We start from the raw sequence: 14573 nt of genomic DNA, 5'->3' as shown, positions 1-14573 counted from the left end.
AAAGCCCTACTTTAAATGAAATTAAGTAGTGCAGCTATGAGAACAGTTCCGCTTCACATCGCCCTCCTCGAGCAGCTTGGCAAACGTGGAGTGGGGATCTTTGCCTTGATCCAGTTTTTCCATTAGATCTCTCTTAAAGTCAGGGGAAGTTTCAAGAAAGATTGCCAAGCATAAGCAGGGATTTTCCTCTGGGCCAGAAGTCAGTCCAGAATGAATTTCCAAGGGAGAGTGCAATTTTCCACTTGTTCTCTTCTATAACACTCCAAGACTCTTCCTGTCCCTCCAGGAATGCTCTCCACAGTCAGGATTTTATCTCAAGCTCTGGGCAAAAGCTACTGCCCCTTACTTTTAGAAACGGCAAGTGGCAGATCCGCATCTGGGACGTGACTGTGCACCAAACAATTCCAGGTATATATATCCAGGTATTCCAGCTTGGACAACAGATAGAATCATAGAATAGTTTGGGTTGGAAGGGACCTTTAAAGGTCATCTAGTCCAACCCCCCTGCAATGAGCAGTTGCTCAGAGCCTCGTCCAACCTGCCCTTGAATGTTTCCAGGAATGGGCCATCTACCACCTCTCTGGGCAACCTGTTCCAGTGTTTATGAAGAGTTACACTGAAGAAGGTAAAATGAATACTTACTAAGAAAGAAATTAACTGCTGATTATAAAGAACAGTGATGAAGGAAGAAGAAGAAAACTACTCAAGGACTAGTAGGCATCTTTCCCCAGAAGAAATTCGGAATTCATCATTCTTACAATGAATGTAACCAGAGTAATCTGCATGATTTGTAAACCTGGAAGTTATTTCACCTCTTGCATGAGTTTGCTAGAAGGGATTTTTTTTTTTTTTTTTAATTAACTACCTATATGTTGTTCTCTTGTTTCCTTTTATATTTACCTGTTGGTAAATGGATCCTTGATATCTTTGTTCCATTAGAACTTGTCTGGTTGTTCCATACAAATGTCCAGAAGGAAAACAACCCTTGGGCAACAATGTAATTTTCACAGGGAGGTTCAGGTTAGTTCTTTAATGGGTCAGATATCTTACACACCCTCTGGGGATGGAAAAAAACAGCTCCACAAGCATAAGATACATAATTTCAACCTGGTGTTTTTAATATCAGTTAGAAATGGTTATTAAAAAATAACAGACATATTTACTTAATGATTCACTTTGCCTTAATTACATAGTAACAAGCTGTGATGATTCCATCCTGCATTAATGTACACTGTCTTCCTAAAATGGATTATTATGTCTGCAAAAGACAATTAACTGCAGGACTACATTTTTAGACCATGTCCACAGCCTTCTTGCTTTAGCTGACTAGCAAGTCCTGTGTTATGAAAATGAAGCAGATTTCTGATGCTGAAAGGCATTGTGGTCATGCCTTTTCACTTCTTCTAGCTGGATCACTGGGAATTTTACTTGTTTTTCAAACCATTTGGCTACAGTTAGAAGCTGCTTCTCCTGGAACGAACGTCCAATGAACTGAAACCCAACTGGCAAGCCTCTCTCTGAAAGTGCTGTAGGAACACTTATGGCTGGCAGTCCTGAAAGTAAAAAAAAAAAGAATAAAAATAGTGAAAAAAAAAAAAGATATACATGTAAACATTTACTATCAAACAAATCCAGCTGGAGTAATTTTTGTAACAATTCTACTCTTAGAATTGTTTTTATGTAGAGGAAAAAGACTAGTTAAAATAATTTCAGTCAATGAACTAAGGATACTGCTAGAAGAAGTAAGAATTTCACAGGAAATTAATTAGAGTGATTTAAGGAGTCAGCATGCTCTGGAAAGGGAATCAACTCTCCTAAGAAACAGATTTTGGTCTCTGGAACTTGGATGGATTTATCTTATCTGCAGTCTCTATCCAGCTGCAAGGTGCCTCATTTTAAAATCTAGTCTTAAATTTTAAAACATTTCATAAATAACCTATCCTTATACCTAGTTATAACTGCAGGAGTTACAACACAGAGGTGAACTATCTTGATTGTAAGGAAAAGGTTAAATAGCTGAAGGGAATAGACATTAAAAATTACTAGACAGAGGAAAACATAGCTGAGTTCCTGTCCTTACTCACCAGCCATGTTTGCAGCCTGTGTTAGGATGTCATCTTGCGCGCTGCGGGTTCTGTTGTCTTCTTTGATGAATTCCATATATGGTACTGCATCAGTCAGAGTGGTAGGAGTGAGCAAAACATCAACACCGCTCCCAAAAACCTTCACAAAGTCATTGGCAATGAGACGTCTGACTTTCTGTGCCTTAATAAAGTAATTCTCATAGTTCCTAGAAAGAAATATGGACATGAGGGCCTGCCAGTAATTCCAAAAATAGAGAACTTCTTAGTTACTGTAAAAAAGACAAGGCCAGTGTTGCTTCTAGTTAAAAGACTAACACTGGTACTTGAGTTTTTGATATACCAGAAGCTTAGTCATCAAACACGGTGTTTATGTTCTCATAGCAATGAAGGTGTAAGAAAAAGAAGAGATGAGGGCATACTGCTGAAGAAAAATGAAGGGAAAACAAAACCCTAGTTTACAATAATTAGCTAAGTCAAAACAAGACTTTTATGACCGTTCTGAAACTAAAGCCTGTACTGAAACAATACAGAACTAAGCAGGCCTGGAAAATAGGCATTAATCATTTAGGATTCAATCCAGCAAGATACTTAAAGCATGTGAAAAAGTCCCATCATCTATGGAGGACTCCATGTGGTCTATGGATTTCTAAACTGCCTCTACACAATTCTGAAGCAGAAACAAATTAGTCAGCTTTATGTCTATTGTTCCTTTTAACTTCATATGCAGAACTGGTAAATGTGGAATCCTTAAATTCAGAGATTTTCAGTTTCAAAAGCAATTGCCATCTAAAACCACAGCTGTACTAAAACACACACCAAAAAGGGGGGGAGGGGGCGGGTATTAAGAACTGCAACATGCCAGCGTGTTTGTAGATAAAACAACTGAAACTGCCCAAAAGCCACTTTGTTAAGAGTAATCTAAAGATTTATGTTTCTGAAAAACTGCAAAGAAAATCATTATCATCAATAATAGACAGCAAAGTTAAGAAGTCATATGATGGGAATCAGCCCTTTTTCTACAATAATTTCTGAAATTGTCCTAGCTGTTGACTTGATAAAAAACAGTAAAGGGAACAAAAAGGACCTCAAACAATATTTTAAGCTGGCAAGACTATTTCAAGTTTTTTAAACAAGTGAAAAAATAAAAAAAACCCTGTTAAATCAAACACATACCCTCTGTTAACTCTGATACAATGTTGACAAGCTTCCATTGCTTCCTGAACAACCACCTAGTTATTCTATAGATTTCAAAAGCAAGATAAAAAATAATGTGTAAAATACAACATTTGCAGGAGACATATTTTCTTCTCTACTATTTATTCTAAGAATGCTTTCTGAACCGTAGGTTCTGTTCTTCAAAAGTAATTTATTGTGGACAGGAATAGAATTCTCCTGTTCAATCTTGATGGAAGCCAATTGTATATTCCTTCACTGAAGAGTGAACTACATGAATTTTAAAGCTGCCTTAGGAAAGCTGATCTGGACAGTTGCAACAAGAGCACACTTGGCAGGAATATCGGCATTCCATAAAAGCTGGTTGTTACACACTGACTGACAACATTCCTGGCTCTGAAAGCAACTAGAAGTCACATTTAACGAATACTCTTGCTGACAGAGCTCCGTCTGTAGTGCACTTGCTTTGAGACTGATTACATGACTTACTTAGTATTTGAACAAATTAAGACAGAGAAAACCAGCAGTTTTACTAACATAAACTAGGACTGTTGGATAAGGAGTAAAAAATATGAAAAAAGTCAAATCGATCCATGCACCAGCTTCTCCACATGAGCTGGATAAAAACTTGTCTTCTGTAAAGACATCAGGTCATTACCTTTGCCAGTGCTTTCCTTTCCCTGTGTACTGAGGCAGAGAGCTATAGTTAATTTAATTGCCATATCTTCTGGCTTTCTCTAGAAGACTTCAGTAGAATGCACCAGCAGTTTTTCTATGCAGTTTTAATAAGATAAGCAGCTACAGAACTTCTAACACTATGACAGTAATGGCTTCAGTATGATTTCAATGTCATAACATAGGAAAGATTTTGCTTAATTTAACTAATGGGTGCCAATAATACTCCGGTGGGGGTGGAAATAATCACTAAGTTGTTTTACTTATTTAATTCAGGAGGCTCACTTGTAAGACTAAGGGAAAACATTTTCATTCATTATTAACAGGTCACTAGGTATTATACAGCTAAAGCAGTAGTAATAATACAAGTAGCTACTAGTGTAAGGATGAGGTTTTTTTCACGTCATGGTGAACAATTAATCACCATTTGCTTAACAAATTGTTAACTTGGCAAATATGAGTTTCAAGATGTGTTCTGCTTACTGTTTCAACAAGAAATAGTTTCCTGATAGAATTCTTCCTCTTACAACATCATTAAAACCTTCTCGTCGTGTTGCAGCATACATACTTTCTGTGGACTTATTCATGTCAGAACGGTGTCCTGAAAAGAAAAAGCAATTTGGAAATTAATACTTTTTGTAATCCTTAAAATTTAACAACAAAAGGTAACGTTATACATAGTAATACAATAGGCCACTGTTGGCTGCAGTCTGACATGCTACAATGAAAACAGCAAAGCATATTCCTGTTTTATTATAGAAATATTGAACAGATTTCAAGCCCAGATACACACGTGTCTAGAAGTGCAATATATTAGACTATGTATTTATTTACTATTTTTCATTTGGACAGGGTTTTCACCTGAAATAACAACAAACAGTCAACTGTGAAAAGCATATTTACTAAAACTAATACTTTTTAATGGCATCCAGCAATGTTTCTATTGTCTGAGAGAAAAAATTCTTTAAAAGGCCTTACCATATTCCAGTCCATCAAACCTGGCCATATTTGACGCCACTTCTGCTGTGCACAGCACATGATAGCAGACAATTGAGTAACGAGTGTGTGGTAAACTCACTTCAATTACTTTTGCACCTGCATTCTTGAAGAGGTCAGCAGCCCTTGACCAGAGTGCCAGAATTTCACTAGAAAGCCCTGGTGCATGATACTCCTTAGAGAAAAACAAGAAGGGAAGTGATTTTACATACCGGTTTACTTCTAGGCAACCAAAATGCAAACACTCCTTGCTAAAAATACATTGAAACTATCACCTCACTACTGTATGATTTAAGTACTTATTAAAACTACTTGCATCTACTAAATATTATACAATCAAGCAGTACTAAATTGACAGGATTCAGTCTTCTTAAGACTATTATGTTCATCTCAGAAGGATCAACCCACATATTGCAGACCATGGAATTTCATCAGTTTCTTCTGAAGGAAAAATTGTCCAGTAATCCACTTATTTGTCTATTCATGGAGACTATACTGCACTGCTCTACAGTTTGTGGGTAGAAACTCTTCAGGCTTAAATCCTAATACTAGGGCTACTGTGAGTAGGAAAGATAAAAAGAAATTATGGCCATAGTGTATCAGTGGCAACTGGTATGAAATAAGCAAAACAACCCACCGACGAAGAACTACAGTCAAGGGGTTTGGAGAAGACTTAGATAAGCTACGTTCCTCTTTAGCAGCTAAGTTAAAGATAGTCTATTAAAATTATCTGCTTTGAAGATACTTACTTTAGTTCTAACCACACTATCAGGGTCATAATACTGTCTAATTTCTGAGTAGCTATGATCCATGTTTAATATATACATGTATCTGTTTAGGATAATGTTGCAGTAGGAAACAACTGTCCAAAGGATACAAATAATTAACCAATACCACTATTCTAGATTTATCAAAATCTAAACAGTATGCAGCTAATTAATTTTCTAGGCATACAATTTTTGCATTTCACAGATCCTGAATAATTAATTGGTCAGTGGACATCTCTGTTTACCAAATTAAATCTTTTGGTATACAAGTTCTAGCACAGGTTCAGATACTAAGAAACAAACCAGTAAATGTCATTCACATCGTCACTTTGAAGGTAGAGCCTTTACTAAATTATAATAGGCAATTAAAAATGGACTGAAGTGCCAAATCTTGTGCCCAAATTACAAGTATCCTTATAGTTATAAACATGATTGAATTGCATGCATCAGAAGCCAGATTATAGTTGTCTTTCAACCCCTACTAGAGCTCTGCAACCACAGCTCCTTGTGCCTCTCAATTGCCTTTAAAATTCTGCTTTGTATTAACACAGGGCCATTTAGACAAGTATCTCAAATCACTGCACAAACTAGTACTAACCTCACTGTATGAGAAGGCACTAAAAGCAACTTGTTTGAGGTTATACAGGTGACTGATGAAAAAGCAACAGAGAGAACCAAGAATTGAAGTTCCTCGTTTCCCCTGGAACTTCCCAACAGTGCTTCCCACAACAACAACAAAATGTTTTAGACCAAGCATTAGCATATGCTTACTCTGAGTTGCCTGCACAGGCAACAGGGCACATACTCCTCTTTTCCAGGAGCTGCTCGTAGTGTCTTCACTGTTTTAAGTCATGAAAGACTGAGAGGTGGTGGGCAAGACACAAATATTTTTTTTTAGGTCTCTTATTTGCTGTTCCTGTCCACGATTGTTGACAAGATTTAAATGTTACCTTTGGAATTCCTATTGAGAGCTTGCTGACATCAGTCAAACTGGGTAGCTCAAATGGCTTAAAGTTGTCCTGGATTGTGGTAGAGTCTTTAGGATCATGTCCAGCAAGTGAACCTGAAATATGGTATGACATACAAAGAACAGGAAAATGTGCGTTGGGTAGCCAGAACTCAATTTGTTTTGAGACAATGTTGTAAATGGAGGTATGTCGTATACAAAGACATATGAAGTAGTAATACCTAACACAACTGCTGCATCGTCCACACATCTGGTTAGGATTCCTGGCACATCCATGGAGTTCACTAGAGGAATGAGACCATGGCGAGAGATCAGTCCGTATGTTGGCTTTAAACCTACTACACCACAGTGAGCAGCAGGGTTTCTGGTAGATCCTCCTGTGTCTGACCCTAAGGCTCTACGGTTTCAAAAGGATTATCATTAGTAAAATAATTCAAAACATTTCCAAATAATAAAAACGTATGGCTTTAAGATTCATGGATTTAAAACCATCTGAATTCTTCCAGATTAGAAGTCATAATCACACAGCCTAAATTTCAGCCTGCTCCCTACGTCTGCTGTTTTTTATCTGTTCTCTTTTTTTTCTTAGGGCCTCTGAATTAGTAGTGAGGAGGGCCCAGTTGTCTCCACAAAGCAGAGGTAGACAGGCAAAATTCAGGCCATCTGAATATGGCCCTAAATATCTACTTCCTGCCTTCTCTGTTGGTCTGTTGCAATTCTGTGGACTCCAGAAGATACGTCTCATACGATTTAGTTTACAATTTTCAGACAGATATCTTATTTATTCAGTAGCAAATACACTATGAAGCAGCATTTTCCAGTATATAAATAAATAGCAACACAGTACACTTTTTGCTCTAAATAATAGGGCACACTTTTCAAAGTCTAGGATGTTTTTCCTGTTTCCAAATCTTTAAAGGATAGCATCAGAACTCTCAGTTTAGAGTAGCTTAGGTGCATTTTTAGAACGCAGTATTACTTTTTTTTAGTTGACTTCTTTTTTTGTTCTTTCCAAACAGAAATTTTTGTTTCAAAAACTGTAATGGAATTGGAAATTCATACTGAAATGAAATCTGCTTTTCTCTTGTTTTTAATAGCTTATCTCAAGCACCATTTAAAAAATAAAACGGCTTTCATCCAAATCTTTGCCAAAAGTTAAATTAAACTTCAGAAGGAGGTGTAATTTTTGTTGAAGTGGGTATGTGACTTTTCCCATAGGCATCTGTTTCTGAGATAGCCGAACCAATTCAACTGACTTTGTTGAAGTGGAATTTTTTCAAAGCTTTTGTGTTGATATAAAATATCCTCAATTTTGTAGCATTTCTGTACATCCAAATCTCAAATTGAAAAAGACAAAGACTGGCAGCATTCCCGATGCTTGAAAGGAACTAATAGAGTGGATATACAATAGTTTATAGGCAATAAAATAGCTGGATGAAAAATATCCCTGATCTGACAAAGTGCTGAGCAGCGCAAACTGGGAGTTCAGCATGCCCAGCAACATAAAAGAAGGTGCCAGACGCTATCAGGATCAGGCTGTTCTGGCTCAGGACAAGGACCAGCAGTCTTTGGGAATGGCTGCACTGAGTTCCCTTTCGACAGTATTAAAATGTTGAGTAGACTACATCCCAGCAAAGGGCAATGAGATGAAGACAGGTATCATGAAAAAAAAAAAAAAATTGGGTTTTGTATATAAAAACATAACATAAAAAAGGGCTGTAATCAACATTAGCAAAAAATATTTTAACAATAGACACTTACAATATAGACTATGGGTAAACAAGGACACAGTAACCAAAGAGCACCTTCTTAAATATCTTCCAGTTAAGAGCACAAATGAAATCATCTTCTATAAAACGTGCTCCACCATGTAGCTCTCAAAACTCCATAAAATGAAATGTGTAAAGTTTTAAGGATCTGATTTATTTTAACAGCTGGATGGGGAAGATAGTATAGACAACTGATTTGTTAAATAGTGTGTTGCTAGTCTATGCAGATAATAATTGTTGTAAAAAAAAAATCCAGCTTGTTTAAAATTCTTTTTAAAAAAACCAATCAAAACAAAAATCAAAACCCTAAAACTGTCCTGTAACTTTATAGAACAGACAGGTTTGTAAGTATCTGTGTAGTAAGTATCTGTGTATCCTTTTGTTGTTAGGGATTTGAAAGCTTTTAGATCCCCAATCTCATGTATCATAACATAAAACTCTGCTATAAAAACAAAGGAGGGGAGGAAAAACTACTATACTGTTACAAATTAAGGGATTTCCTCATTTGCTGAATTACATTTTCAGCGAGTATTTGTGTAATGCACTTACTGAGGAAGAGGATAAGTCACAAACCCCACGTTAATATTAAGAGAGTATGTTGGAATAACAATAAAACTGTTGATCCTTTACTGCTATTATAATTTTATTTCACACAGTGCAAAGTGGTCATGTATAAGCCTAAATTTGCCTACATGGGTTCATTCTGGCTTCACAATATGCCACAAATAAACTAGGGATGCTGAAATAAATTCTTACATGTGAATAACCCTCCCATTTCAAACTAGATTATGAGAAAATGATAAAACTAAAACCTTGCAACATATTTTGGACATTTAATAAAAAACAATTTCAAAAAGCCTCTTACGCAAAACATGTGAAAGATGACACAGCAGCTGCACTGCCTCCTGAGCTCCCTCCTGTTATTACCCAGTTAGACTCTTCGTCCTCAGAATGGGCTTTTGAGGCAGATTTTTCTTTGTACTGTCTTGAATAACTCCAGGGATTTCTGACTGGTCCAAATACCCCATCTGTACTCCCAGATCTAAGATAGTCAGACAGGACAGATACAGACATAAGTGACAGATGACACAAGTGTATTCACCACGTTTTTTTTCTTTATCCCATTCCTCATCCTTCATCCTAGCAAATTAAATTTCAACACAAGAAGACCAGTGTACGTAAATTCTTGTGCAGTCAATTTCAACAATATTACACAGAATTATAAAGTTTATAGATCTTCACCCCTTTCTGACACAGAACCTGAATTTGTACTTCTATTTTCTGCTAGTGCCACTGAAAAGAACGTAATCATAAAAACATAAAACTGATTTAAGCTACATAACTTTAAAGCCGCACATCTCCTTCAAGACAAAGGTCTTCTGGTTTCCTAACCCCACATTTGGAAAAGGCAAAAGATGACCACAGTCTTGTGGAAAACCATGCTGCTAGACGGTGGGGGGGAAAGCCCCACAACAGCAGGAACAACCACTTCTCTGTAGATAACGCAGTATTACTCACTCTGTAGCACTCCCCTGAGGCCACAGTTTGCTGGTTCAGAGCACTGGACTGGCTTCTCAGAAACTGGTTTCAGTCAGCATGTGGTCACCTAAGTGTGAGCTGCCACCAGAAGCGGACGTGAGGGGTGCTTTCCTGCTTCCCTGCAACCTCCACCCCATGTTCCCTTTGGCTCCAGGGTACCAGTGTCATTAACCAAATCATCAGATTGAGTGGGCAGTTGACACAGAAGCTGAAAACTAACCTTATTGAGACATCACTACTTTTCAGCTGGATCAGCTCCCTGATCAAGCTCATGGTGCAGCCATGTTGCTGCTAGCATAAGAGACCACGCAAATACACAGACCAGAGATGAGAGGCCAGGGATGGAACAAGCCTTTTTAAGAGAATCCTGTGCTTTAACGAGCTTAGACTAGTTGTAACATTGCACGATCAGTTTTTTCCATGCTTTTTCACTGCTCTTTCTCTGAATAGTGACCCTTTGACAAAGAAATTACTTTATCCAAAACAATACAGTCAAGGTATTTCCACTCCATCCATGCGAATTCTCAAGCCAACCTCTGCCTTCAGTTTAGGTAAAACAAAACCAAAAGCAAAACACAATACTTATTGTGTCTCATAGGTAACTAAAGCTCCAGACATTCTTTTCTAGACCCAGAAGTTGTGTGACAGAGACTCCCATCCCTTATGGCCCAATGTTGCTCCCTGCTATAGCTTGGTTGTCTTCACTGATTTGCTGGAGAACCAATTTGTGAGAGCATTTTCCAACATGCTCCTGACAAAAAGTCACCAACATTAGCTTAGGCAATTTAAAGTGTTGCTCTAGATTAGCCTGTTTGCAGCAAATCAGGGAATACTCATACAAATTACTCCAGTGGCTGACTCAGAGGCAGTGACTGCCATGAGGGGCATGATAATAATTAGCTAAGGGCAAAAAGCACCAGTAAGGACAGAGAAAAGGGCAGCAATTAATTGTGGTTGTAACCAATTCCACTAACACACTACTGGATGTGGAAGAAGTCTGCTTATCCTTGGCCTTTTGCAAAGTCTGTACTGCTTCCTCCCCCTCAAACACTGCTGTAGTCAAACACTATGTTCATAAAACTCAGCATTTCTATCATTTACACGACAGTATAAATGCTCAGGGAGAAATTAATGCAACTCTATATACTCTTCATGATATGGGTAAGTATTCATTATTTTCTAAGATTACAGGTAGATTGGAACAGATGGTGTGTATTCTATTTACTGTGCAACCACACGTTAAAAATAATAAACATCACTCACCCCATTGCAAATTCATCTAGGTTTGTTTTTCCTAAAAGCACAGCTCCTTGATCCAGTAATTTCTGAACTACTGTAGCATTGTAAGGAGAAACATATCCTGAAAACAATCAGAACAATTAAGATAGTGATCAGTGCGATACAGCTGATTTTTAGAAGTAGCTACTATGAGTACTTTGAAGTTGTCATTATTTATGCATAAGAATTGTCAGTTCCCTGTGCCAAAATTTTGCTTCAAGATAACATAAGTAACTTCCAAAATTTAGCAAAAGTAAACCAAATGCTGTTTTGTTTGCAACGTCTTTTTGGTTTTTTCCTCCACAATTTACAACCAAGTAATTCTGGATTATACGTTTCTAGTGTGGAGCTAAGACTTCACGTAAACAAGCTACCACAAGGGTAGCACATTACTGCATTCAGCCAATTTGCAGGAACTGTCTAAAATTAGAAGAAATGAGAAACAGCTCTTTACAGAATAGTGTTAAGCTACCTTTAATTATCTCCCATTACCATGAGATAAAGGAGCATATGGTTAACCACAAGCTGAAATACTAACTGGCTATCCTGTGATTAAATGTGCACCCTTGACAACTTAGGCCTTACATAAACTAGGATGAGAACCATGACGCTTCAAGGAGATCCTAGGTAGCAACCAATTCCTTTTGTGAATTTTGACAAGGGTTTCTCCACCCCCACCCTCAACAGACACAACAAGGACAACATTGCTCCTAATACCCTCAGCCATGACATTGCAATCAATCACAACGGGCCTGAGAATGTGCTTTAAGGAAAAGCATCTCAGGTAATATAACACTTTTTAAAATGGCAAAGTCATATTTTGTTTCTTCTGCTATTAAAAAAACCCATAATCAGATTAGGGTTTCACTAATTTACTTGAGCTATCTTCCACGAAACTTTTTCATTTTACTTTGTGCAGAACAAAACAGATATAAGAAATGTTTTCTCCTTTTGCTTTTGCTGTGAAAACATTTGTGGTTTCAGCTGGGATAGAGTTAGTTTTCTTCATAAAAGTTAGCATGAGGCTTGAAAATGTTCATGGCATGTTAATAGAAACAATGAGCTTAGGTAATTTTAAAGAATTAAAAAAGGCTTATAGAACATGTCTGTATATCAAGAATATAGAGGAAAGAATTGTTAATGTCTACTCTTCCTACAGCCATACAAAAAAAATATTTAGGTCAACAATTATCAACACAACAACAACAAAAAAAAGAGACTCTCTTTGGATTTTGCTAGACAGAACAGCAGCAAACAGTACTGACTGCTCTCCTGTAGACCTAAAAGTAATGTGAACTATATAATAATTCTATTTTAGTATATAGGCTATAATAAACATTGCATCATTAAAAGCATGTAACTCTATGAATAAAGGAGAGAATGTGCTTACACAAGAAAAAGATGCATCTGATGAGCCTGGTGGAAGAAATTAGATAAGCATATTTTCTCAAATGAGTTCAGCTTATTTTTTGAAAATATTTCGATTTCTGGAAGTCTCCACTCCATAACCCCTCTAAAGAGAAGCTCAAGAGCTCTGAAATGAAATCTGATTTTACTTTAAAAGCTCTACTGTACCTTTTAGCATGTTTGATGCACATGTTGTCTCAATGCCAGCTGTATTAAAGTTGTCTTTTACTGCAATAGGAATTCCATCTAAAACACCCAGCGGCTGACCTGCATTAGGAATTATTGCAAAGACAACAGCGATTAAAGCAAAGTGTGCTGTATGTATAGTCTTCTCATCAATTACAATTTATTTTACATGTCCCTTTGGATGCTTATTGTAAGCAAGGTGCTATCCACTTAGCATTTGATCGTTGTCAGTTACATTTTCAAGAACCATCTTCCATTCTAACTCTAGCATTGAGCATTCTGCCCAGACCAGACTTGACCCTGCAGGGCACAGCTCTGCAAATGTGTCTAAGCCTGCAAGACAGGCAGTTACTTTCATATAGCTTAGCTATCCCAAAAGAGTTCTTACCTCTTCAAATGTGACCACATAATGCTTATTTCAGCCATAGGTGCTGCCTAAATCTACTCCATCCCTAGGCTGGGAGACATAAATTCTGCCTACCTGACACACACAGTAGACATGTTCTAAAAAAAAAACCCAAAAAACACCGAGGCAGAAAAACTCTTCCCTATGTGATCAATTATCCACCATCAGGCAAAAAAAAAAGAATTTAAAATGCCTATGTCGGGAAGCAAAACTCTGGCTGGCAATTTTCTTAAGCTGTCAGAGGACAGCAAGTGTCACCCAGAAAGGAAAGCAAGCACCCTATTAGGTCAAAATTTCCGTTTTCTTTTTTCCAGGAAATGCAAAGGAAAACGAGGACGTTCAGCCTCTAAATGCTGCAGATGACAGGATTTAATGCTGTTCTCTTTGCCAACTCATAACTGCAATTAACAAAGTTGCTTTATTTCCACTTATTTTCATAATTTAGAACCTAACAGGCTGAGCTGGATGTTTGTCCACCTCAGTCAACAGGCCTGCAAGAGAGCAGTGCATCTTCCTGTACATAGTAGCAGTTGGCTACCACTTTAAAATAAATTGCAGAGGGAAAAAAAGAGGCAACCACTAGCACTGCTGTTCAAGAAGCACAGAGCCTATTTAATCTGCAATGCTCACCTGGTTTGCTCCAGGTTTTGCCTTTGATTTTTTAACTGAACACACCAGTGGGTGCCAAGCCACGAGGACGCACCTGCTGAAGCCTCAACCACAATCTTCATCCCCTAATAGTCAAACGAGTAGCACATACGCCTGCTTTAAAAAGAAAAGTGGCTTAATCGAACACAAAGAGCTCCTCCACAGCAGTTTTTTTAAAGACTACTATCAAATAAGTAGGCGCAAACATACCTCTTCTGTATCTTTTCTCTGATTCTTCAGCCTGCTTCAAAGCAGTTTCTTCCGCTACGGTAATATAAGCATTAAGCAGTTTGGTGCTTTTGATGAGGGAAAGGCACCTCTGGCACAGCTCCGTCGGAGTGACGTGTCCGTCCTTCAACGCTGCCGAAACCTGGAAGCGCATTCCCCGTTTGGCGGCAGCCAGGTGACAGGGCCCGCTTCGAGGCCTTAAGAAGATAAAGCGCGGTTCCCGCTGCGGGAGGGAATTCGCGGGAAGAGCTCTCGCCGGCCCCGCTGTGGCTAGTCCCCCACCGCCTCGGGGAGGGGGAACGCGAAGGGACACCGCGGCGGGCCCGCTCGCCCCGGTCACCTTGCGAGCCCGACCCCGCCAACATCCCCTTGCTCCTTGACGCGCCCTCCCCCCGCCGCGGGCTGGCCCCACTCACCTCGCGGAGGGAGGCGCGCAGCATAGCGACCCGC

The 14573-nt window shown here is 38.4% G+C and overlaps 1 protein-coding gene across 1 annotated transcript; it reads right to left on the bottom strand.

Moving 5' to 3' along the window:
* Positions 1 to 327: 327 nt before the first annotated feature.
* Positions 328 to 14563, bottom strand: QRSL1 (glutaminyl-tRNA amidotransferase subunit QRSL1; the record flags this gene model as incomplete). The annotated part of the gene is made up of 11 exons (XM_081997350.1): positions 328 to 1553; positions 2085 to 2290; positions 4416 to 4533; positions 4911 to 5103; positions 6646 to 6758; positions 6884 to 7059; positions 9297 to 9473; positions 11234 to 11330; positions 12824 to 12922; positions 14106 to 14265; positions 14540 to 14563. The coding sequence occupies 11 exons, from the start codon at positions 14561 to 14563 to the stop codon at positions 1342 to 1344; spliced, it is 1575 nt and encodes a 524-aa protein (XP_081853476.1). The 3' UTR covers positions 328 to 1341.
* Between the last annotated feature and the right edge of the window lie 10 nt (positions 14564 to 14573).

This window comes from Phaethon aethereus (genome assembly GCF_964289735.1).
Source record: "Phaethon aethereus genome assembly, chromosome: 3".
Lineage (NCBI taxonomy): Eukaryota > Metazoa > Chordata > Aves > Phaethontiformes > Phaethontidae > Phaethon > Phaethon aethereus.
The sequence above is the reverse complement of the archived record's forward strand: the minus strand, read 5'-3'. Positions and strand labels throughout refer to the sequence as shown.